Raw genomic sequence first — 25799 nt, forward strand, 5'->3', positions numbered from 1 at the left:
GAAAGACATTTTTAGACTCTAAAAGTACCTATGTAACTAATCCTGTAACTATACTTGTGGTAATGAACTTGTTGCTATTCTGACTATAGAACTAAACACACAGACACACAGACACACAGACACACACACACACACACACACACACAGAGTTATACATACATGTGCATATGTATGCATAAAATAACTGTTTCAACTCAATTTATGAGTTAAGAGAATTCAGTACCAAACTGAAAGAATTTTTATGCTAAAGTGAATCTCTAAAAGGAAAACTTCTTTACCCATATCTTGGGTCCAGTGCAATGGCTCTGGGGTGTTCCATGGCTCCTGCTATAAGCGTAGTTCTTAGGGAACCATCTAGCTTGGCCACCTCGATTTGGTCCAGATTGCTGTCTATCCAGTATATATTGCCGGCTATCCAGTCGATGGTCAGGCCTTCTGGGGTTGCCAGACCATGCTCCACTACCACTTCTATTGCACTGACACCTATGAAAGAAGGAAAACCAACACATGCACTCATTCAAAGAATGTGTGAAAGAAAGGAAAAAGCCTGCTTGCTATTAGCAGTACAAACATCGTTACTTCAACGTGGACAGTTATAGTGCAAATGTTTTACCTGGTACAGAGGATTCCCAAATTTAAAATTACTAAACTTCCTCACCTGAAATCTTTAAACTCATAAACCCTTGGTAGCAGTGTGATGGAATTTTTATTTCTTTATTTTTAACTTTATTTTGATTTTGGAGGTTCTGGGGTTTCAGTTCAGGGCCTCAAGTTTGCAAAGCAGGTGCTCTACCACTTGCACCACTACTCCAGCAGGATGGCATATTTAAACAACTCTGAGCATAATAACAAGGTGAAGTTTTAAAAAAGTTATTTATTTCTGGCTTTTTTTCCCCCTTGTTCAACACATACAAACTGTTGCTTCCTTTGTGTAGTTCTTTTTTTTTTGTTTGTTTGTTTTGCTGGGTGAGGGTACACTGTAGCATTTAGAAAGGTTTTTACAATGTTTCAAATGTATCATTCCTGAATTCACCCCTTCCACTGCTCTTGTTCATCCCCACTGCCCCAATTCCTAGAACAGTTTCAACAGGCTTTTTAAGAAGAAGAAGGGATTTTGAAAAGAATAAAGTATGCTAATTAGCTGCATATGGTGGGACCCAACTGTAATCCCAGTACTTAGGAGGCAGAGGCAGGAAGATTGCTAGTTCAAGACAAGTCTGGGCTACATAGCAAGACTCTGTCTCAAAATCAAACAAACAGTGGTTAAAATCAATACAATTTGATTCACATGCTGATCTTCAAAGGTAGAGCAAAATGAAAAGAAAATATCTACCAGAAAATAACATGTATAATAGCATCAACACTCTTTTTCAAGCTTGACTAATAACATAGCTATTATATATTCAATCTTTATACAGATAAGCCCCAAATCACACTCATCCTTTCCCTTAGACCATAAACCTGCAACATATGACAAAGGTGCAAATAAGAGAAAAATTCATTAATGTGGACTTAATAAAAATAAGTAATTTGGTAATATCCACCAACACCCTTATTCTTTAATTTCTTCTAGAATTAAAAAGAATATCATTTTATAACTACTTTCTTTCTCTTTCCTTCCTTCCTTCCTGTCTTCCTTCTTTCTTTCCTTCCTTCCTTCCTTCCTTCCTTCCTTCCTTCCTTCCTTCCTTCCTTCCTTCCTTCCTTCCTTTCTTTCTTTCTTAAGATAGGGGTCTCATTGTGGGCCTTTACTTTTCCTCTCCCCCAACACAGCCTCCAGATATACTTGAATTCCTGGTTTTACATATATCAGGAAGGGGTAAAGAAAGGAAGATGACAGAATCTTCAAAATTCCTCCTGATGGCACATTTTTTTGCATTTCTCACTGAAAAAGTAACTCAAACATTAAGTGAAAATATAATATATGTACCTCCACTCTCAGAAAGCTTGCCCCGATATATTCTGTCTTCAACAACATCTGTCCAATAAAGTAAACTTTGATTGAAGTGAAAATCAAGTGCTATGGTGTTTCTCAATCCAGGAACAAGTAGACTGTAGTCTCTTTTATGAAGATCAATTCTTCGGATCTCATGGCGAATAGAAAAGATGATGAATGCTTCAAAAGGATCTGAAATTGAATTTATTTTTAATACACTTAGGAAAATAAATACTTCGGATTAGTGAAAATATTTGAGAACAAAATCCATTGACTTAAAAGAATAGTTCATTATATGATTTTTTGTGATGAAAGAAACAATTTCTTCTGATCCAAAATTTAAAAGAAACTTGAAAATTTTAGAAATATGTATATACAGTAGAACAAAGTATTAATGTGCTCTTATTTCTTGAATTTATATATGCTTGATTTGGACAAAAGAATAGAAGAATAATTTTGATAGAAAGACAAAATGGGAGACTTTCTGTTTTCTTAAGAGTTTTAGTTGACAATGCAAAGCTCAGAAATATCATCACAGAAATTACTGAAAGTGGCTAAAATTAGCTCTTCTACTCTTAGGCTATCACATATCTCCAGATCCACTGAGAGGAAAGATCAAAAAGAACAACAAAAGAAAATTTTAAGAACAGAGTCATTGGGCTTATTATTAGGGAGTGCTTCCAATAAGAAGGAAGATGAAGGTTTTCTACATGGTCCAAGAAAATCATGACAATATTATTCCTCACTAGTTTTTTAGTCTAGATCAGACCCCAAGGGAAAACAAAGAAGTTTTGAAGACAGATAGGGTCTTGAGGTTGCTTTTTTTCTTTTAATGTGCTTAAAAGAATGTGTCAATACTTGAAACTTGTTAAAATTATACTATCATTTCAAAAACCTGTTAAACCTTATGCTAATTCCAATGAAACAAACTAATACACACTAGGCAGAAGTTCTGTTAGATGAATACATATTTTGAGGGAGGGATATACAGTCTCAAAGATTTCTTCATTTCCATGTTGGTGTCACCTTTTTTCTACTTTCTTATAGGCAAATCAGTGAACATATCCAAACTCTGAATAAGTCTTTTGAATGTGGGCTCTCATACCCTGTCCACAGGAAGGTGATTGACCTAAGGGGAAAATAGGAGACCTAAGTCAGGTTCAGAATAGTTTGAAAATGTTTAGTCTCCTTCCTTCAATGGCCACAGGTCTCTATGCCCAGTGCTGCCACTCTTCACATCCTTGTAGTTTGAATAAACCAATTTGAACTTTTGTTGTAGAAGAGAAAATCAGTCACAAAGAATGTAGTAGAAAAGACCTGGAGATAGAATACATCTTATGGAGATCCAAATTTATAGCTCCAAGTAACTAATTTAATTCAAACAGGCTTTTTATGACTTGCAACCAGATGTAGTTTTTTTCTTAATAATCTCATTGCCTCAGAAGTGTCTTTCCTGATCAATTTCTTAATCACTGTAGCCTATTTATTATTTTTGAAGTACATTTTAAAATCAGTATTTATTTGTTTATCATCTTTCTCCCTCATTAGACTGTAAGCTCTAGAGAAACAGGGAAGCCTCTCTTGGTGGTTTTTATCATTATATCCCTAACACCAACTACCCTAGAAAGACATAATAAGAGGTATTAGATTTGGAGGGGTGCTGACCTAGGCTGACTGTTCATATGGTGGAGTCACCTGATATTTTTTTCACTACACCTGAACCTGCTTTAGGAAGCTCTGCCCAGCACATTAAATAAATGTGTTATAAATGAATAAACATAAAAAGAACTGATTCCATCTTAGATTATCTCCTAGCTAATACAGGACAAAATCCAAGCATGAAATAGAGCCCAGCTGTAATACAGCACAGCAATTTAAGCTGATTGTTGGGCATGAGCAAGTGCAAGTAAAAACAGAAAAAACCTGTAAGCAAGATTCTATATATTTTTGTGATCAGTCAGGTGTTGTGGATATATGTTGTACAACGATACTGTGACAAGTGCCTAATGGTACTGTTGAACAGACATTTAGTGTGCAAAGGAGAGCATCTTGTCATACCCAACTAAAACGGAGCCAAGAGGCAAGAAGGCAAAAACACTCTAGTCCCAATGAATGTCCCGTGAACTGCCTCACTAGGTCAGTAACAATTTTTAAAGATCTGTTTTACCTGGCAACTGAAGATTAAATGGCCCACTATAAAAGAAACACTAACCTAACTTTGTAGTCACCAGTTGAGGTCTTACAACTTGCATAGATCTGTAAATACATATAGGATTTTTTTCAAAATAGATTTCTGTCTCTTATTTTTTTTCCCTCTCCAAATAAAATTCCTAACTTTCTTTTGCACTCCAGACACAGCAGGGGCTATGCTGGGCTTCACCTGTGTCCTGCATTACAATTCTAATTTTTGTACTATTCACAAATTAAAACTTTTTTGAACTTCAAAATTCATATCTACTTTTATTTGACTTTGAGATTATAATACACCAAAAATTTATATATACAAAATAACAACTTTCAAATAGATCCCAAAAGTACAAATACTCATAAAATTTTAAATCCAGAATTTAGCATTTAAATAATGGAAAATGTTGTACAAGATAAAGGGTTGTACAAAAAAGTATACCTAATTTTGGAATAGGAGTTCTTGTTTTATTCTTTACAATGGGCATGAATAGCTGTTTGCCTTTCAAAAAGTATCCTTAGTCAGAAAATGTGGCTTTTAAGATTTATGTCTACTACCAACTAGATGAGTAAATGCCATAAATTTACTTAAATACTCTGATTCTCAGTATTTTTTCATTTATAAGATGTATTAACATATTGATTTGTCAGAAAAAGTGATGTTTTAAAAAGTTAACATTAATATAATCATAAAAATGTTCAATAATTATTAAGTAATAAATGAATAAATGAAAATATATAATGGAATGATGATCCACCAAAAGAAAGCCTCAGCATGTGCAGAAACTACTGACTGACTATTCAGCTCCCGAAAGCTACCTCAGTCTTGACTTTTAGTTTGACTTTAGTAGTAGATTACAACAGCAGGAGATTCTTGCTAAAGAAACTTACACTAAATTCCTGCTAAAGAATATATAGTATTAAAATTGCCCAGTTTGATGTGGTGCCTCATTCCTAGAAAAAAAAGAAGGAAGGGAAAGAGGGAGGGAGTCAAAACAGGAGAAAGTCTCCACTTTCAGTGACTCTAGAAAATATCAGTTACAAAATGCACAGTATTAAACAAATACCTGTTGAAGACATTGAAAGTGCACAAAGGTTCTCTAAGAGGGTGCCTATAGTAGTCGGCATTAAAAAATATCAATGGAGTACAATTCTCAAAGAGGTAGCACATCCCAACTCTTTATTTTAAAAAAATTGAATGGAAGTAGGAACTTCTTTGATCATATTGGCCCTATGAAGGCCAAGAAGGAGACTCTGAATGAAGAAACAAACAGACATGCAACATAGGTGAAAGAAGCAAGGCTTAAAAATCTAAATTCTATATTCATCCCTTTCTTTGATATTCCAGAAAAGGAAAAGTAAATAGGGACAGAAAACAGTTCAGTGGATGCCAGAAGCAAGGGTAAGGAGAGGGAGTTTGACTTCCAAGGAACATGGGGAAATAGTGTGTTTGAACTATTTTGATTGTGATGGTGATTATGTCTAAACTTAAACATGTGTACACCAAAAAGTCTACCTTTTACCCTCTAAAAATTAATTTTAAATTATATCTTCATAAACACTAATGAAAAAGATCATCTAGATTGAAATCTATAACAAAAAAAGAGGAAATAAAACAAGTACTAGCATCATTTATGATTTATTGAAAATTAAAATTTTCTATTTTAAACGTAGCTATTAGCAAACATAGTCTAACAATAAAGGAAGGAAAACATTGTCACTATGATCAAGTGTGGCTTATTTTGAAAATACAAGGAGGATTCCAAGATGGCGGCTAGAGGGAGGAAGCAGAAAGTGAGCCTCCTATAGTGAAATCTTGGAGAGACTCTGTAGACACACTTTGCAGGCATAATCACTGAGAAGAGGCATAACTTTGACCCCTGCACACCTCCAGCTGGAGCAGAGAATCTCTACTTCACATTAAAGGGAGAAACCAGGAGACCAGGAGGGACCCTGGGCCGCCAGTCGCCCATGCCCAGATGGCTTGGGAAGAGGCGACCAGGTGAGTTTCGTGGTACCGTGGTACTCCCACAGACAAGCCTGGGCCAGAGCAGCATAGCTCCCTGGACAGGCTGACCTACACCCAGGGAAAAAAGAGAAACTGGGTAATAAGCAATAAGAACAATAAAGACAAGCAGGAAAGAGGGTGGGGCACCCTGAGCGCCAAAGATTGGGGGAAGGGAATCCTTCCTGGGACTGTAAATAAACAAGCCGGGTGGGCCAGAGAGCCTCCGGCGGGAGTGGGGGCACGTGCCCAGCAACCAGGAGCGGGAAAGCTGGTGAGAGTGGCAGAGGGAGGAAAACTCCATAGGAGAGGAGGGAAGACCCACTTCCCACGTGAACTGTAAACAAACTTGGCAGCTGGCAGGAGCAGCAGCACTGCCCAGTAATCAGGAGCAGGAAAGCTTGTGAAAGTGGCAGTGGGAGGAAAATTCCACAGGAGAGGGGGGAAGACCTACCTCCCACATGAACTGTAAATAAACACACAGGCCTGACAACCCAGGTGCAGTGTCACCTTTCCCAGTGTGCTTGAAAAGGGGAAAGCTTGTAGCAGAGGCTCCCGCACAGGAGAACTCTGAGCAAACAAAGCCTGCAGGGCCAAGTGATTGCTAAGCTCATCCCAGAGATCTGCATAAATAACGCCTCCAGAAACAGCAGGCTAACAGCAGCAGGCAGGCAAGCCACAACTGCAGATACCATTCTCAGAACTGTCTCCGGACTCTTCTTTTTCTTTTTCTCCCTACCCTTGATGAGAAAACAACTGAATTACACCTGCATGCTGATGAAAAACTTACTGAAAATGTATTGCATTTGAACTTGGGACACTTGGTGGGTTTTTTTTTTTTTTTTTTGGTGTGTGTGTGTAGTTTTGTTCTACTTTATGCGTCCCTTTTGATGAGACAACTACAGAACAACATCTGAGGCACCATCTCCAGGATTGGAGATGGAGACGGGCACCCAAATTATTAAGACTGAAACTTCATTGCATTTCAACTTGGAGGTTTTTTTTTCTTTTTTTTTTAATTTTCTATTTTTCATCTTATTTTAATTCATTTTTATATAGAGATATTTCTTTCATTTACTTATTTTTTATTTTTATACTTATTGTTATTTTTTTATTTTTGATTTTCAATTCTCTCTCTGTCTTTCTAATGTCTGTTCAGCTTACTGTCAATTAGTACACTAACACTCCCTGTTTATAGCTTTGAAACTTTCTTGTCTGATACCTTGTTCTGTTTTCTCCTTCTTGTCTGTGTATTTGTTTTCTCCCTTTCTTTAACTTCTTGCTTTCCATCTCAGCTCACCCTTCCATTCTAAATATTACCATTGTTATTATTACAAGCTAGAAAATACTTAATTGCACACAGTACAGGGACAGTAACAACACCAAGGACAATGACAGGAAGACAGAAAAAACAAGGAAACCAGTTTCCCCACAGCAAAAAATTAGTACAGGAACCAGAGGGGAATGAAGAAAACAGAAACTCAGATCCAGACTCCAACAAAATGAAGTAAACTATGCCAAAGGATGCAATGAAGCCCACAAGAATAATTTAAAAGAAGATATACTATGGGTAGTCAATGAGAATTTTATAGAGATGATACTGGATAGGGTCAACCAAAATGTACAGGAGACACTCAAGAAATTCCAAGACAACAAAAATAGAGAATTTGAAAAAGCAAAAGAAGAAATAAAGGAAACCATAGAAGCACTGTATAAACACCAAAGTGAAACAGAGAACACGATGAATAAACAGATAAATGAACTGAGGACAAAAATTGACAAAATTAAAGAGAAAAAAACCACCCAGGATATGGAAAATCTCAGAAAAAAGAATGAAACAGAACTGCAAAACAAAACAGAAGTCCAATCCAGCAAAATAGAACAAACAGAAGACAGAATCTCAGAACTTGAAGATGAAATGGTAATAAAAGGAATAACCGAAGAACTATTAATTAAACAACTCAAGACCTGTAAAAAGAAAATGCAAGAACTCACCGACTCCACCAAAAGACCAAACTTGAGAATCATGGGTATTGAAGAAAGAGAAGAGGTGCAAGCAAAGGGAATGCATAATATATTCAACAAAATAATAACAGAAAATTTCCCAAATCTAGAGAAAGATATTCCCATACAGATGCAAGAGGCCTCCAGGACACCAAACAGACCAGATCAAAATAGAACTACCCCACGACATATCGTCATTAAAACAACAAGTTCAGAAACTAAGGAAAGAATATTGAAGGCAGTAAGAGAGAAAAAACAAATAACATACAAAGGTAAACCCATCAAAATCACAGCAGACTTCTCAACAGAAACATTAAAAGCAAGAAGAGCGTGGGGTGAGATCTTCCGGGCACTGAATGAAAATAACTTCAACCCCAGGATACTCTACCCAGCAAAATTATCATTCAGAATAGATGGAGCAATAAAAGTCTTCCCTGATAAGCAGAAACTAAAACAACATGTGACCACAAAGCCACCACTACAAAAGATTCTGCAAGGGATTCTGCACACAGAAAGTGAAAGCCAACTTAACCATGAAAAGACAGGCAGCACCAAACCATAGGAAAAGAAAAAGGAAGAAAGTAGAGAGTAACCTCAACTTAGGTACACCCAATCAAACCTTCAAACAACTAAGACAACTAAATGACAGGAATCACCACATACCTATCAGTACTAACGCTTAATGTTAATGGACTTAATTCCGCCATCAAAAGGCAGTGCTTGATGAAATGGATCAAAAAGGAAGATCCAACAATTTGTTGCTTACAGGAGACCCATCTCACCAACAGAAATAAGCATAGGCTTAGGATGAAAAGCTAGAAGAAGATTTACCAAGCCAGTGGCCCCCGAAAACAGGCAGGAGTAGCAATACTTATCTCTGACAAAGTAGACTTCAAACCTACATTGATTAAATGAGATAAAGAAGGACATTCCATACTAATAAAAGGGGAAATACACCAAAAGGAAATAATAATCATCAACCTGTATGCACCCAATGTCAATGCACCCAATTTCATCAAACATACCCTGAAAGACCTAAAAGCATATATTAATGCCAGCACAGTGGTTGTGGGATACTTTAACACCCCATTATAATCAATAGATACGTCATCCAAACAAAAAATCAATAAAGAAATCAAGATCTAAAATATGCAATAGATCAAATGGACCTAATTAATGTCTACAGAATATTTCATCCAACCTCTACACAATAGACATTCTTCTCAGCAGCCCATGGAACCTTCTCCAAAATAGATCATATCCTAGGGCACAAAGCAAGCCTCAGCAAATATAAGAAAATAGAAATTATACCATGCATACTATCTGATCACAATGCAGTAAAAGTAGAACTCAACAACAAAAGTAAAGACAAAAAACATGCAAACAGCTGGAAACTAAATAACTCATTACTTAATGAAGAGTGGATCATCAATGAAATAAGAGGAAATTAAAAAGTTCCTGGAAGTCAGTGAAAATGAAAACACAACCTTCCGGAACCTATGGGACACAGCTAAGGCAGTCCTGAGAGGAAAGTCTATAGCCATGAGTGCATATATTAAAAAGATTGAAAGATCCCAAAGCAATGACCTAATGATACATCTCAAACTCCTAGAAAAACAAGAACAAGCAAATCCCAAAACAAATAGAAGGAGAGAAATAATAAAAATAAGAGTTGAAATCAATGAAATAGAAACCAAAAAAACCATACAAAGAATTAATGAAACAAAAAGTTGGTTCTTTGAAAAAAATGAACAAGATCGATAGACCCCTGGCAAACCTGACTAAAAAGGGAGACAAAAAACCCAAATTAGTAGAATCAAGAATGCAAAAGGGGAGATAACAACAAACACCATGGAAGTCCAGGAAATCATCAGACTACTTTGAGAACCTATATTCAAACAAATTTGAAAATCTTAAAGAAATGGACAGATTCGTAGATACAGATGATCACCCAAAACTGAACCAAGAGGAAATTAATCACCTGAATGGACCTATAACACAAAATGAAATTGAAACAGGTCTCCCCAAAAAGAAAAGTCCAGGACCTGATGGATTCTCTGCTGAATTCTATCAGACCTTTAAAGAAGAACTGATACCAACCCTCCTTAAACTGTTCCACGAAGTAGAAAGGGAAGGAAAACTGCCGAACACATTTTATGAAGCCAATATTACACTTATCCCAAAACCAGGCAAAGACACCTCCAAAACGGAGAACTATAGTCCAATCTCCTTAATGAACATTGACGCAAAAATCCTCAACAAAATAATGGCAAACCGAATTCAACAACACATCAAAAAGATTATTCACCATGACCAAGTAGGCTTCATCCCAGGGATGCAGGGGTGGTTCAACATATGAAAATCAATAAATGTAATAAATCATATTAACAGAAGCAAAGACAAAAACCACTTGATTATCGCAATAGATGCAGAAAAAGACTTTGATAAGATCCAACACCATTTCATGATAAAAGCTCTAAGAAAACTAGGAATAGAAGGAAAGTTCCTCAACATTATAAAAGCTATATATGACAAACCTACAGCCAGCATTATACTTAATGGAGAAAAACTGAAACAATTCTCTCTAAAATCAGGAACTAGACAAGGATACCCACTATCCCCACTCCTATTCAACATAGTACTGGAATTCCTAGCCAGAGCAATTAGGCAAGAAGAAGGAATAAAAGGAATACAAATAGGTAAAGAAACTGTCAAAATATCCCTATTTGCAGATGACATGATCCTATACCTTAAAGACCCAAAAACCTCTACTCAGAAGCTTCTAGACATCATCAATAGCTATAGCAAGGTAGCAAGATAGAAAATCAACATAGAAAAATCATTAGCATTTCTATACACAAACAATGAGCAAACTGAAAAAGAATCTATGAGAACAATTCCATTTACACTAGCCTCAAAAAAAATCAAATACATAGGTGTAAACCTAACAAAAGATGTGAAAGACCTCTACAAGGAAAACTATAAACTTCTGAAGAAAGAGATTGAGGAAGACTATAGAAAGTGGAGAGATCTCCCATGCTCATGCATTGGTAGAATCAACATAGTAAAAATGTCTATACTCCCAAAAGTAATCTAAATGTTTAGTGCAATTCCCATCAAAATTCCAATGACATTCATTAAAGAGATTGAAAAATCTACTGTGAAATTTATATGGAAACACAAGAGGCCACGAATAGTCAAGGCAATACTCAGTCAAAAGAACAATGCAGGAGGTATCACAATACCCAACTTCAAACTATATTCCAAAGCAATAACTGTAAAAACAGCATGGTACTGGCACAAAAACAGACATGAAGACCAGTGGAACAGAATAAAGGACCCAGATATGAAACCACACAACTATAACCAACTTGTCTTTGACAAAGGAGCTAAAAATATATTATGGAGAAATAGCAGCCTCTTCAACAAAAACTGCTAGGAAAACTGGTTAGCAGTCTGCAAAAAACTGAAACTAGATCCATGTATATCACCCTATACCAACATTAACTCAAAATGGATCAAGGATCTTAATATCAGACCACAAACTCTAAAGTTGATACAGGAAGGAGTAGGAAATACTCTGGAGTTAGTAGGTATAGGTAAGAACTTTCTCTACAAAACCCCAGCAGCATAGCAACTAAGATATGGCATAGATAAATGGGACCTCATAAAGGTGAAAAGCTTCTGTTCATCAAAAGAAATGGTCTCTAAACTGAAGAGAACACCCACAGAGTGGGAGAAAATATTTTCCAGCTACACATCAGACAAAGAACTGATAACCAGAATATATAGGGAACTTAAAAAACTAAATTCTCCCAAAACTAATGAACCACTAAAGAAATGGACAAGTGAACTAAACAGAACTTTCTCAAAAGAAGAAATTCAAATGGCCAAAAAACACATGAAAAAATGCTCACCATCTCTAGCAATAAAGGAAATGCAAATTAAAACCATGCTTAGATTCCACCTCACCCCTGTTAGAATAGCCATCATTAGCAATACCACGAAAAACAGTTGTTGGCGAGGAACTGGGGGAAAAAGGAACCCTCTTACACTGTTGGCGGGAATGGAAACTAGTACAACCACTCTGGAAAAAAATTTGGAGGCTACTTAAAAAGCTAGACATTGATCTACCACTTGATCCAGCAATACCACTCTTGGTGATATACCCAAAAGACTGTGACACAGGTTACTCCAGAGGCACCTGCACACCCATGTTTATTGCAGCACTATTCACAATAGCCAAGTTATGGAAACAGCCAAGATGCACCAACACTGATGAATGGATTCAGAAAATGTGGTATCTATGCACAATGGAATTTTATGCAGCCATGAAGAATGAAATGTTATCATTCGCTGGTAAATGGATGGAGTTGGAGAACATCATTCTGAGTGAGGTTAGCCTGACCCAAAAGACCAAAATCGTATGTTCTCCCTCATATGTGGACATTAGATCAAGGGCAAACACAACAAGGGGATTGGACTTTGAGCACATGATAAAAGCGAGAGCACACAAGGGAGGGGTGAGGATAGGTAAGACACCTAAAAAATTAGCTAGCATTTGTTGCCCTTAATGCAGAGAAACTAAAGCAGATACCTTAAAAGCAACTGAGGCCAATAGGAAAAGGAGACCAGGAACTAGAGAAAAGGTGAGATCAAGAAGAATTAACCTAGAAGGTAACACACATGCACAGGAAATTAATGTGAATCAACTCCTTGTATAGCTATCCTTATCTCAACTAGCAAAAACCCTTGTTCCTTCCTATTATGGCTTATATTCTCTCTACAACAAAATTAGAAATAAGGGCAAAATTGTTTCTGCTGGGTATTGAGGTGATGGAGGGGAGAGGGAGGGTGCAGAGTGGGCGGTAAGGGAGGGGGTGGGGGCAGGGGGGAGAAATGACCCAAGCCTTGTATGCACATATGAATAATAAAATTTAAAAAGAAAAAAGAAAATAAAAAAATAGCTCAGTTACAAGAAATCTATTAATGTAATGCATCAGGTTCATAGTTCCAAAAGAAAGTCACTGATCTTCATAATTTCCAAAATTAAGTATGATATATTTAAAATCCATTCTAGATGCTCTCTTGGAAATTAAAATAAATGGATGGTATTTTAAAAGTATATACTTGTATTTTATATATGTAAATATTAATGTATAATATAATTTAAATGTATAATGTAATCATATAAAAAATCTAAGACCATGTTTAAAGAAGAATCTCTGAAAGCAATCTCATTAAATTGAGGTAAAAGAATAGGGATACCAGCACTATTATTTCACATTATTTGAAAGTTCTAGTTGGTTTAGACAAATGAAAACAATAAGAATTATGAAATGCAAAGGAGGCACTAAATTATCATTATTTCTGAAGTAAAAAATATATAGCTAGAAAATTTAAAGCACTCAAGTGACAAAATTATTACAAAAGAGAACGAGAATGCAATAAAATTCTTTTGTACAAATTTTAGGCAGAAATCACTTGCTACCCTACATAGACAATAGTAATTGAGAAAAGAAAATGGAAAAAAGTCTAGAAGAAATATTTGACAACTATTACTTCCAAAAGATTTTACAATATATATTTGTTTCAGCACATCCTTTGATGATGACTTTCATTGACTAAATGGCTGACAAATATGAGTTTTATGGGACCTAGAGAAAAACATAATCTGGAAAATGTCCCTGACAATACAAAAAAAGAAAAAGGTAATAGACAATAGCATAGGAAAATTATGCTTAGAACTGTAAGAATGGCAAAGGAGTTCCTGAGTTTGATACAAATCATGGAGGATCTAAACAATGAAATTTCATTTAATATACCTTTTACAAATTGCACTAGAAAAATAATGAAAAGTTAAAAGACAAATGACAAACTAAGTAACATTAGTAATAAAATAAAGGAATAAATTCCTTAACACATATATGTGTCTTAATTGACATGAAAAAATTTCAAATGAATAGTGGCCCAATTTTTATAAAAGAATAATTCATAGGAAATAAAATATAAATAACTTTTTTCCACTGGAAGAAATCAAACCTAGGGCATCACTCATATTACCACTGAACTACATTCTCAACCCTTAATCAACTATTAAATCTTAGAAAGCACTGAACTTTTTTCAAATAAAATGAGTAACAGATTTTACAATAATGCAAATGTTTGGTTAGATACTTTGTTGATTAAACTATACAGAAAATTTTATTCCTACTTCTGATGAAAATATAGACTCTTATAATTTACATAGTTAGTTAATGAATAAATGATCAAAAATTTAAGTGCATACAACTTTTACCAAGTAAATTCATTTGCAAGAAATCATTCTAAAGATACAGTCATAAATGTGAAGAATTGTAGATGAGAAACAAAATTATTTTTAGCATTATTTGTACTCACAAATGATTGAAAACTACATAAATATTACTTGATAGATGGCTAGATAAATAATGTTTGGTATAGGTATACAATAAAATACTATAGAGACATTAAAACGAACAAGGTTGATATAGTTGTGTTGATATGGAATAATTTCCAACATTTTGTAAGTTGCGAAGAACAAATACAAAGAATTCCTTCTATGTTACCATCTAAGTTTAAATATAAAAGACCTATATGAAGTTAAATAATGGAATATTTCTTAAATGATTAATGAGGGACTATTGTTACATCTGCCATAGGAACTAATGCCTATGGCATAACACAAGAGAGGGAAGCAAGGTAATTTTCACTTTATTTTACTATTTATAGGGCAACGTTTTTACATTTGCATGTATTTTCATATTACAATTAACTTTCTTTTTTTTTTCAGTGCTATTGATCAAAATCAGAGCCTTGGGCATACTAGGCAAGGGCTCTACCAGTGAGCTACACCCTCACCCTCCAAATTAGTCATTTCAAAAACAAAAATTCCAACTTGTTATAAAAGAAATTCTTACTTCCAGCCTCTTAGAAGTACTCATAAATAAAAGACAAATTGTTTGGGCATGACATATATTCTGAGCAAGGTAATTCAGCATGACAAATACTATAAAACATGCTTTTTCCTTTCAAGAGAACTCATATTTTTACTATAGTTATATTTAAGGGCTTTTTTACTGCTCTCATCTTCATGCTCTATTTGAAAAATTGTTGTACCAAAAATTAATGATTTTTCTGTTCCAATTGATGTAGATGGAAATTCTACCACATAACACTCAGCTTCTACTTACTCCTGCCTCTGCTACTTATATGAGAAAGGGGAAATTATCTGGATCTTGCTTGCTATTCTAGTGTTTAAAATAAAATATTTTTTTTCTTATGCATGAAACACTCGTTTTAAAATTTTATGTATGAAAAATCTTAGTCTTCTCATGGAGAAAAATTAATATAAATCTGCTTAGTCTTTATGGCAAATATTCTATATAGAAATAAAGTTCACTTTTACACAATAAGATAAACAATTCAGCAGACAAAATTCCCAAAATGATGTGTACCTACAAATATGGGCCAAAAACAAGGCAAAATAAGACCTAATTAAATGAAGAAAGAAATGCATAAACTCATAATGATATTGAGCAAATAGAAGAAAATTTACAATAATGAAGATGCTTAGAACAGCAAAATAAACAAAAAGCTCAACCCACAGGAAATGCAGAGAAATCTACACCTTCAAAATGGAACACACATTGTCTTTAAGCAGAAAGCATTTCACAAAATTAGCATGTTCCAGTCCACAAAGCAAGTCTCAAGAGAACAAATAAACAATTTAATAATGAACACATGCTCTAAGCATAATGTAATTAAATTAAAATCAATAATGACTGTCAGGCTCCCTACATGCTTTAAAACTGAAAATAACTCTAAGCAATTTTTTAACAATGGTATCTCAAATAGAAATATGAGACTATTAAGTAGTAGTAAAAAAACCTAGAGTATTAAGAAAAATAAGAAGGCACCCAATGTTTATAGCAAAAAGCATGAGTAATTAGTGAGATAGACGACCAATTCTTGAATGGTTAATAAAGACTTCTCAACATTCTTTCCACCATAAAAAACAACAAAGCCTTGCAACAACACAAGGAATGTTTATGAAAATCCAACAGTTGAGAAAAACTAAGACCAGCAAAATGTGTCTTGATGAACACGTATTAATCCCATCTCCCCAAGCTTTACACCTAACTGAAAAACGAACAGCTTTGAAGCCACCAAAGGGAGCACATGGGTTTAGAGTTCACCCAATGTCTTACACAGAGAACACAAGGATTGTTTATTGGGATCCAACTGTTGAGACTAATAATAGTTTATTAACTGTAAAATGTAAATCACGAAGGAAAAATAAATTGAACTTCATTAAAATTAAATCTTTTGTTCTTCAAAGGAACCCATCAAGAAGGTGACACTGTGATAATAAGACAATGTTTTTTCAAAACATGTGTTTGATTAGTCTTGTATCCAAAATTATGATTCAATGATAAAAGTTAAAAAGATCTAAATGGGTATTTCTTCCTGGATGATATACAGCTGGCCAATAAGCACTTGAAAAGTGTACAACAGCATTTGCTAGAAGGAAAATATCTTGATGCACAAGATATCACTTCACACCACTAAGATGATTACAATCAGAACAATGGATGTTGTTTTAAAAACTGATGGCAGGGATAGGGAGAAACTGAAACCCTCATACACTACTGGTGGAATTTTAAAATAATACAATAATTTTGGAAAGAAGTTTTACTGTTTACCAAAACATTACATGCTTAGTTGACCCAAAAATCCAAACCTAGTTATACACTCAAGAGAATTGAAAATGTATGTTGACTCAAAAATATGTATATTCATAGCAGTATTATTTCTAATATCCTCTCTATTGGAAGCAATCTCTATGCTTATCAGCTACAAATAGATAAACAAAATGTCATGTATCTATACAATAGGTATATTATTGAAAAATAAGGATAAATGAAGTACTAATACATGCTAAAATAAATGAAAACATTGCACCAAATGAAAGAAGCCACATTTTAAGATTGTATGAAGAAAGCATATTGTATGATCCTATCTTACAAAAATGTCTAGAATAGACAAATCTTCAGAGGCAGAAAAATAGATTAACACTTGCCAGGGCCTGAGGTCTATATTAAAAGGAGTTATTGCTAATCAGTATGAGGTTTTTTTTTAATTAGGGCCATTTAAACACCCTAAAATTGTGCACTTTAAATGGGTGAATTTTATAACATGCACATTGTATCTTAATCCATCTGTTATTTTAAAAAATATGGTAATAAAGGTAAACATTTAAAAGGAATAAAAACTACAAATATTTTTTTTAGTAGGCAAACACTTAACCACTGGGCTACACCCCCAGCCCCAAATATTTTTTTAAAAACAGTCAAGGTTCACATCAGATTACATGATTTTTACCCAACTGTATTTATCTCTGAAATTTTTTTCATCCACATGAAAAAATAGTGTACGCCAACAATTTGGTTTCTTCTTGATGTATTGTGTTAGTTGAATAAAATACAGAATTCATCCTTAATAAAATACATCAACCCAAGCCCTTAAAAAGATGAAAAGAAATGACTCAAAGAAATTAAAAGAATAATAAATATAAGTACAGAAACTGCTAAAACAGAACAAAAGAAGTTATCAAGAAAACATAGGCTGACATGTGGTGCCTGTCATTCCAGCTAGATGGGAAACATAAATTATGAGGATCACAGTTCAGGCTGACCCAGGCATAAACACCAAACCTATTCAAAACCAGCCAACACGTCTATAATCTAGCTACTTGAGAGTCAGATCATGAGGATCAAGGGTCAGCCCAGGCAAATAGTTTGAGAGACCCCATATCCAAAACAAGAGCAAAACGGAGTAGAGGTGCTGCTCAAGCTGTAAGGTGCCTACTTTGCAAGTGTGAAGCCCTGAGTTCAAACTTCAGTACCATAAACAAACAAAAGCAAAAAGGTCTGGAGGCATGACTAAAGTGGTAGAGTTCCTGTTTAGATAGCCCAGGGCTCAGAGTTGAAACCTCAGTACCGTAAAAAAAAAGTTAGATGCATGTATTGTATAACTTGTGTAAATTTGAAACCATCAGTCATATTACATGCTGGTTAAAAACATTAGCTATAATAACACAACAGATAGTCAAGTTTCACACAGTGGCCTAGAAGGCTTCAAAGCTATCTAATATTTCATAGCTTTTAGAAAATGATTTAAATCACAAATGACAAATCTGAACATTTTTAAAATATTGGATTTGAAAAGATTATTCCCCACTATCTCAAATATATTTTAAAGATTTCATGGTAAAGTGAAGTGATTAAAAACCACATCTTGCTTTCTCTGAACAAAGATTATGTCATTAAAAGTCCTCAAAGATTTTTCAAGTTCTTTATTTATTGTAGTCATTCTGTGTTGAGAAAACACCTGTTAGAAAAAAATTTTACTTGGTTATGCTTGTTAAAATAAATCAGTTTACCAGATAACAACATTCAAAGTATAAATTTTAATATCCTTTCATATTTGAACTTAAATTTAAATAGTTTCTACAAGTGCCTCTGCTTTTAAGATTTCCATTGCCTTATTAAGTTACTACTTCCACTTTGAGAAAATAAAACTGCATGAGTAATATGTCACTTCATAAACTAGGAGGAAATCATGAAGCCTGGATTCTAAAATACGAAGTCTTAGAATGGCTTTTACTTTAATAAAAAGAAACCCTTTATAAAATATTTAGAGATAAAATACAATGAATAATTTTCAGGTTTGTTTCAATTTTGTCATAGATACATTAACTGCTCTCTGGGCAAACTCAATTTGGAAATGAATGTCAGTGAAATGTGAAGCAGTCATCCATTTTTACAGTCTCCTAACAAATTTTTCCAGTATTCTAGCTCATGTCTCATAAATGACAGAATTAAACAGCTCAAACTAAAATATAATGCTCTCAATATAGAAGTGACTTGATTTTTTTTTTTTGCTTTAGCATACTATGAGATGACATATGTACAGAACAAAAAGGGTTACAATTTACATTCTTATAGTGAAGAATTTCGTGTTTATAAATGTTGTGCTTTACAAGTAGCTTCTAAAACAGGCTCAGAAAACTGTGATTTGCTTTTCTTTGATTTTCCTTATGACCCACTAGAGGCTCACAGAATAATTTTTATAAGACAGACTATGAAAGCAGTAGATGATTTGTTTAAGAAAAAAAGTCTTTCTATAGGTCCTTTCAGGATAAGTTGTTATTGTAACTATACAACTAGCAATTCTGTATGAATAGCTTCTGGCTCTTTATCATATATAAATTATCAAACAAAAAATGGTATCACAGTTATAATATTTTCTCTCCTGTTTTAGAGCTTTTACTGTCTTTTCTGTTCTTACATTTAAGAATTTGTTTCAATCTCTATGCCCCATCATCAGAAACATTTTCTTTACAGAGCAGAATCTTATGAAGTGGTAAATGGTGTATGGTTCCTCTGCCTCAATCTATGTTATTACTTCCTTATTCTCTTCTTCCAGTTATAGCCATATTGGGAATGAATGATAGTCAAATATTACTGAACTATGATACACATGAAGACAGAATTTTGGAATAAAGACCAAGATAAACTTTCAAGTACTATTTAACCCTGTGAATTAAAAATTATGTCATCAATTGCTAATCAATTTTTCCTTGGAGTCAATTTTTTGCTTTTATCTTCTCTAATTACTTCCTCTGAAATTTTTGAATATTTTTCTCAATAGCTTTGTTTTATATTTCAAGGTTTTTTTTTTTAACTCATAGTCTTTCCATTAATAAAGGTTAGAATTCTGCACTTGGGGGTGTGTGCATATGTGGGGGTAGCTGAGGCAGGGGAAAGAATAGAAAAAGGGAGAGATATGGAGGGAAGGTGAAACAGAAAATAAAATGTCTGGGTTTCTAAGATATAGTCCAATGCTTTTTATTTGACTATATCTTATAAATATTTTGGATAACTGAGTAACTTATAAAAATCAATGAATAAATAATTATCTAAGATAGCATTAAATGTAGGGAGATAAAAATGATTATGGTAGGAAAATGTAAGCCAAAGAATGAAATAAAAGAAAGGAATGAGTAAAGAAGCAGAAAGTCAAAGAGGTCAGGAAAGGTCATTGTGAATGAAATTAATACATGAGTAACTGAATGGAGAAGACATTTAAAATATTCAAAGTCTACAACACACAGTGAATTCTTTCAAATTAAGGAAAAAGGCAATAAACTTAACACGATGCTGGTCAAAAGAAATTGAAGAACAAAAAGGTTTAATGAGCATATGGAAAGACATTAAACTTGTAAGGAGTAGGAAAAATGAAAATTATAGCAATTTTGTATTACTTTACTCCTCTATATTAGGGAGAATCTAGAAAGTTAAATAATTTTGAGAGCTGCCAAAGATGTGATACTTTAGGAAATGCAGTGTTAGTACAAATGTAGACTGTGCAACCAGTCTGAGGACCAAGTGAAGCACTTAGTGACAATAAGTCAGTCTGTGATTTAGTAACATTGGTCCTAAAGAGATTTTCATTAAGATCTGTATGTCTATGGAAGTGTTATTTGTCCAGAGAATTGGGGACAATCTGCATGTACTTATATGATAGACTAGATAAGGGGATACAATGGGTACAAATCCTGTGATACAATCTGTGGTGAGAAGTGGTAGGTTAACTGCACACAGACCACAGGTGATAAAAACATTGTGCTGATTAATGAAAGGTAGATAATAGATTTTGATAGATATCATGTATGTGAATTAAGATATTTATGCATATAACAATCGTACATTTTAGAAGACAATATGTGAGCCACATTAAAATGTTTTCCTGTGGAGAAGGTGGTGAGGAGGAACAGTAGGCTTTAGAGAAAAAAGTAATGAAAGAAAGACAGAGAAAGAAATGAAGAACAGGAAGCTCTTACACAGACCAATGATAATACTTTACCAAGAAATGGGTAGGATAATTAACTCAACCCTTGTGCAAGAGAGAGCAGAGATAATACAAGCATAGCCAAAGAAAAAGGAAATGGTCCAGTTACTTAAACGGGAGGAAGCTTTTGCATTATTTGTAACATAGTTTTTATATGTTTCATAAAGGGTATAAAATAATTTCCTTCCATTTCAGCTTTTAAGATGCTTTGGATCAAATGCTCAAAGAAATAGTTGTGGGCGTTAGAGATTCAAAGGCATCATGGAAGTGTGAGGACACAGCACAGAGGCAGGACTGCATCGTTGCAGCAGCATGTAAAAGCTCTGCTTTGGAGTGAGGAGGAATAAAATCAAATCATTTGCTCTTACATATCTTAGTTTCAGGGCTGAGGACAAATGAAATTACCTTTCTGAGTCTCAGTTTTCACAGGTACGAAAGTAGAGTATTAATCATATCTAACTGATTTCTCAGAAGTAATAAATAATATATAGAATTAACTAATAATTATAATAATAAAAATCAATTAAGTATGTGATTAATAAATCATACTACTAGTAAAGTTAGTATACAGAATTCCTATTTTTAGAGATAAATGTGTGAGACAGTGTCATGCTAAAAGACAGGTACCACTAAGCAGAGCACATGAAGGTGACAACAAAATAAAGTGACATATATAAAAGTATTTTATATGTTCTTGGCAATTGTGTGTTTATTGTCACTATTAATGATGAAAATACTAATAACGTATCTGGAACAAAAGCCTACAGTGTTGGCTAGTGAAACATCAGTTTGAAGAGAGAAAATGAGCAAAAATGAAGGGGTCTGAATAACGTAGGGAAGAATTCAGGGCTCATTCCATAGATAACAAAAGCTACTGCAAATTGTGGATGGAGACTGAAATGCTAACCTGTCATTTTATTGGGATTGCATTACATGTCCCCAGTGTCATTTCCCCAATTTCTTCACTTTCATCTTCTATTTTACCTCAGGTAGCCTGGCTTCTCAACATCACTTTATTCCTTACTATAGGATTGAACCTCTCATTTGCCAGATCTGGATTTCTTCTCCCTTTTGTCAATAAAAAAAAAAAACTGTATCCTTTTAGTTTCAATATTCTCCTCCAACATGGGAGAAACCAAGTATAAAAACAAATAACACAGAGAAGATGGCTGTTGTCATCAGAATATGTGTTCCCTGGCGTGGGCCTTGACACAGATGATACTCAATGCAGATGAAGGGCAGGAATTTGAGAGATGCTGTGGGGATAAAATTAGGGTATAGAGAGAAAGAACTAGAAAAGTCCAAGATACTTTGAGAACATGAGCCCTAAAGACCAGAAGAAAATTGAAACCATTGACAAAACTATGAATAATTGAGGGACAAGAGAAGAATAAACTTGACCAGTCAACTTTGAGGTAAATGTTCAAATTTAGGAAAGTAGAAATGGATAAAAAGAAGGATGGTGTTGGTGGACATGAAAATGTCACAGTAATCAGAGTTCAGGTGATAAAATATTCTTGGCATGGTATAGAGTTTTCCAAGTGAAAACAAATAGACACAGGTGAGAATTGAGATTTGAAAGATAAATAGACTGTATCACTAGTGATGATTATATTTTTGTGCTTAGATCTATAATCTCCTAAAAATTTAAATAGGAAAATAAACATAATTTTTAAAATCTAAAAATTTAAAAAAATGATAGCACAAGGAACAAAAATATTGGCAAGAAAAATCTAACCTAATTCAGGTTAACAGAAAATAAAAAAGAAATGCTATAATGTTCTTTTCAATAATAGTAGCTACTTGGACAGTGGACTGCGTAACAACCAGGAAAGAAACCCAACTTAGAAAAGATATGCAATCAACAGTAATTTTCTGGAGGTTCATAAGTTAAAAGAAATGACCACTTCAGGAGAAAGACCATTAATAAGCTTTAAATTAAAGAGGCAACATGTAAGGAGTTGATAAAATATTTTAGAAAAATAAGGTTAAATAGAAAAGCAAAATTTATAAGACATTAATTAAAAACAAAGAATCATAAAAGTGGTATTTATGGAAGGTCATTATATTTAACTAAAGGAGATAACTTACAGAAAATAGACTCAACTCAGGAGTGCAGCAAAAGCCAGATTGTAGAAAATTGTGTAAGCAAAGAGAAGAAAGAAATAAGAAAATCGAAGAGAAATAAAGGAGAAATTAAAGGGCAAATAAGAAGAGGGTTGTCCTAAATAGCTAGAAGCACAAGCCTGCCATTCTTTTTTTGTAAATGTCAAGTTGAGTAAGTACAGGTATTGCATTGAATAGAAAAACACGTTTTAAGAGGAGAAAATCAAGTGAAGAATGATGGGAAAAAAGAAAGACTAAGAAAAAAGAAACTATTTTTAAATTGCAATAGTTACCAGTCCATTCATTTTTATTGTATTGTGAATTTGGTGCTTTTCCTAAAGAGATGGGGTAAATGAAATGCAAAATAAAGCCTTTTTTACACATTAAAAATTGGTTAAAATAAAATAAATTTAACACTTAACACAACTTATATTATCTGTAAATGATATAAATGCTAGCAGTAGTATTTGATACACTCTTTCAAGAAAAGATTAATTAGTGACAGGTTGAATTCTTCGTGCAAGACAAGCTTCACTTTAACGTTAAAGGATAAAAATGTATGTTTGCTTTTCTCCTAAACTTATAAACAAAGCCAGGTGTGAAATAGTGCCTGCAATGAGTAACGATATTGTACTTTCATAATTTCTTTCTGAGCTAAGAGGGGTCAATTCCATTAAGAGAATTATCTTTGCACCTGTTTACTTACATTCAAATGTTAAATTATTCTAATATCAAACTTAAGTTATTTTATATGGTACTAAACCATTCAAAATATGTTAATCATTTTGTCACCTATATCCAAAGACCAGTTATAGAGACAATTCTCAAGTGAACTGTGATCTTAATATTTCTGAGGTCAAAATTTGATCTATTATTTCTTCACTCGGAAAATAGTTTGAGTGAAATGACTATTATAACCACAACAAATTGCTATCTTTTTCGGTCTTTTTTGACAATTACTTTGTGGAAGAAGCTTGGAGAAGAAAGAGTAGAATAAATATCTGCTAAACTTATGCTCTAAACTCAAGATTTAATAGGAAAAAACAACCATACAAATAAATGCAAAGCAAAATAAAATTAAAATTATTTAATAGTTTCCAAAAATAATATTTATTGTTTGCATATTATGTCACTACAACTGGACTAAATATTATGTAAAAAATAAGGTAAATCTCTATTACTTGAATTCTAACTCTTAAGATTTTTTCTTTTGTAAGACCAGATCTTGTTATATAGCCAAGACTGGCCTCAAACTCACTATCCTCCTGTTTCAGACTGCTGAGCACTTGGATTACTGACTTCAAGTTTGTTATTATTTCATTGGAGAGATAATGACTAAGGAAAGAGGACAGATAGATTTGTCTTCTTTCTAAAGACATGTGGCCATGTATTCATTCATTACATCCAAATGTTGAATTATTCTAATACATTCATGTATTTCATGAAATAATATGTTCTAGGCATGGAAAGAACAATAAACGGAAACTAATAACATTTGATAAAAGATTTAAAGAAAGATTTTAGCTAGTGAGTCTCAAAAAACATCTAGGTTTTCCAGAAATGAAGACAGGAAAGTACACACTTGAAACAAAAAGAATGGAGGTTTATGATATGCTGGTTCTTAGCAGTCTAATGAAGCTTGAGGACTCCTCTGTTTTATAAAGTACAAAAATAGTAAGGAAAAAGTTTTAAAGGAAAGTATACATAGATAAGATCATAAATATATTGAAGTACAGTTGTCAAAATTAAAACGCTTTTAAATTTGCTAATAAAGGACTTATTTACTTATGTTGGTAGCATTAAATTCAAACTTTGATAAGGTATTTTTGTCACTATTGCTCTGTCTTGAAAAATTTGAGGATATAGTTCCTAGAGTAAGAATTTTATTTTGTACTGGATGACAAGATTGATTGAGCAGTGGGTCTAACGACTCCCATTATTGAATTACTATTGATATTCTAAGACTCAACATAAATGATATTTTGAGATATGTGTAACAATTTTAATGTACATTTCTATTATTTGTATTAGATACAAGTTCATAGTTGCTGGTAATGACTTCAATAGTCTGAGGCACACATTCACAATCAAAAGAAATGCTAACTAACTGTCATCTAGAAGTTAAAGAAAATAAAAGTGTATTATTTTTGCCAACAAAGTTCATGAATCCCTTCAGTTCTAATGACGGACCTATAAGTAAGTGTTCAATAGACTCAGACTAAGAATTCGTGGACAAGGATGAAAAACCATCACTCTCTAGGCATCTAGTAGGTGTGAGGCTCAGTAACAAGTACTTCATGTTATTCTTGCAACATGTTGTATGGAAGAAATTGCTATAATGGAAATTGTTATTAGAAAAAAGAGCAATGTGAGGCTCAAGAGGTTTTATGTAACCTGTTTAGAGTTACATACATAACAAATGCAGCTGCAGGAGGAGAATTCCAATGTCAGGTTTGGTTTGCGCACTATGAAATGCCATCTAGACAATCAGCAGAATGTGTTTTCAATGGGAAGGTAGAAGGTGAACACAGCCAGAGCAAGCAGATGTTTCCATGAGTTTTCCATATAACTGGAAATGTGGCACAGAGCCAAACTTCAGGAGGTTCTAAAACGCATTCTTAGAGAAGTGAA

The 25799-nt window shown here is 33.8% G+C and overlaps 1 protein-coding gene across 6 annotated transcripts in view; it reads right to left on the bottom strand.

The window, feature by feature from the left end:
• Positions 1 to 25799, bottom strand: part of Lrp1b (LDL receptor related protein 1B) — a 1877349-nt gene that overhangs the window by 614596 nt on the left and 1236954 nt on the right. For all 6 annotated transcript variants that reach the window (XR_012447185.1, XM_074070662.1, XM_074070660.1 and 3 more), the window contains 2 exons: positions 1931 to 2128; positions 279 to 483 (listed from right to left, as the gene is read on the bottom strand). Coding sequence is in view for 5 of the 6 variants with exons in the window: in XM_074070662.1 (XP_073926763.1) it covers positions 279 to 483; positions 1931 to 2128 (403 nt within the window). In the remaining variant the exon portion in view is untranslated. The remainder of the gene's footprint in view (positions 1 to 278; positions 484 to 1930; positions 2129 to 25799) is intronic.

This window comes from Castor canadensis, chromosome 4, assembly GCF_047511655.1.
Source record: "Castor canadensis chromosome 4, mCasCan1.hap1v2, whole genome shotgun sequence".
NCBI classification, from domain to species: Eukaryota; Metazoa; Chordata; class Mammalia; order Rodentia; family Castoridae; genus Castor; species Castor canadensis.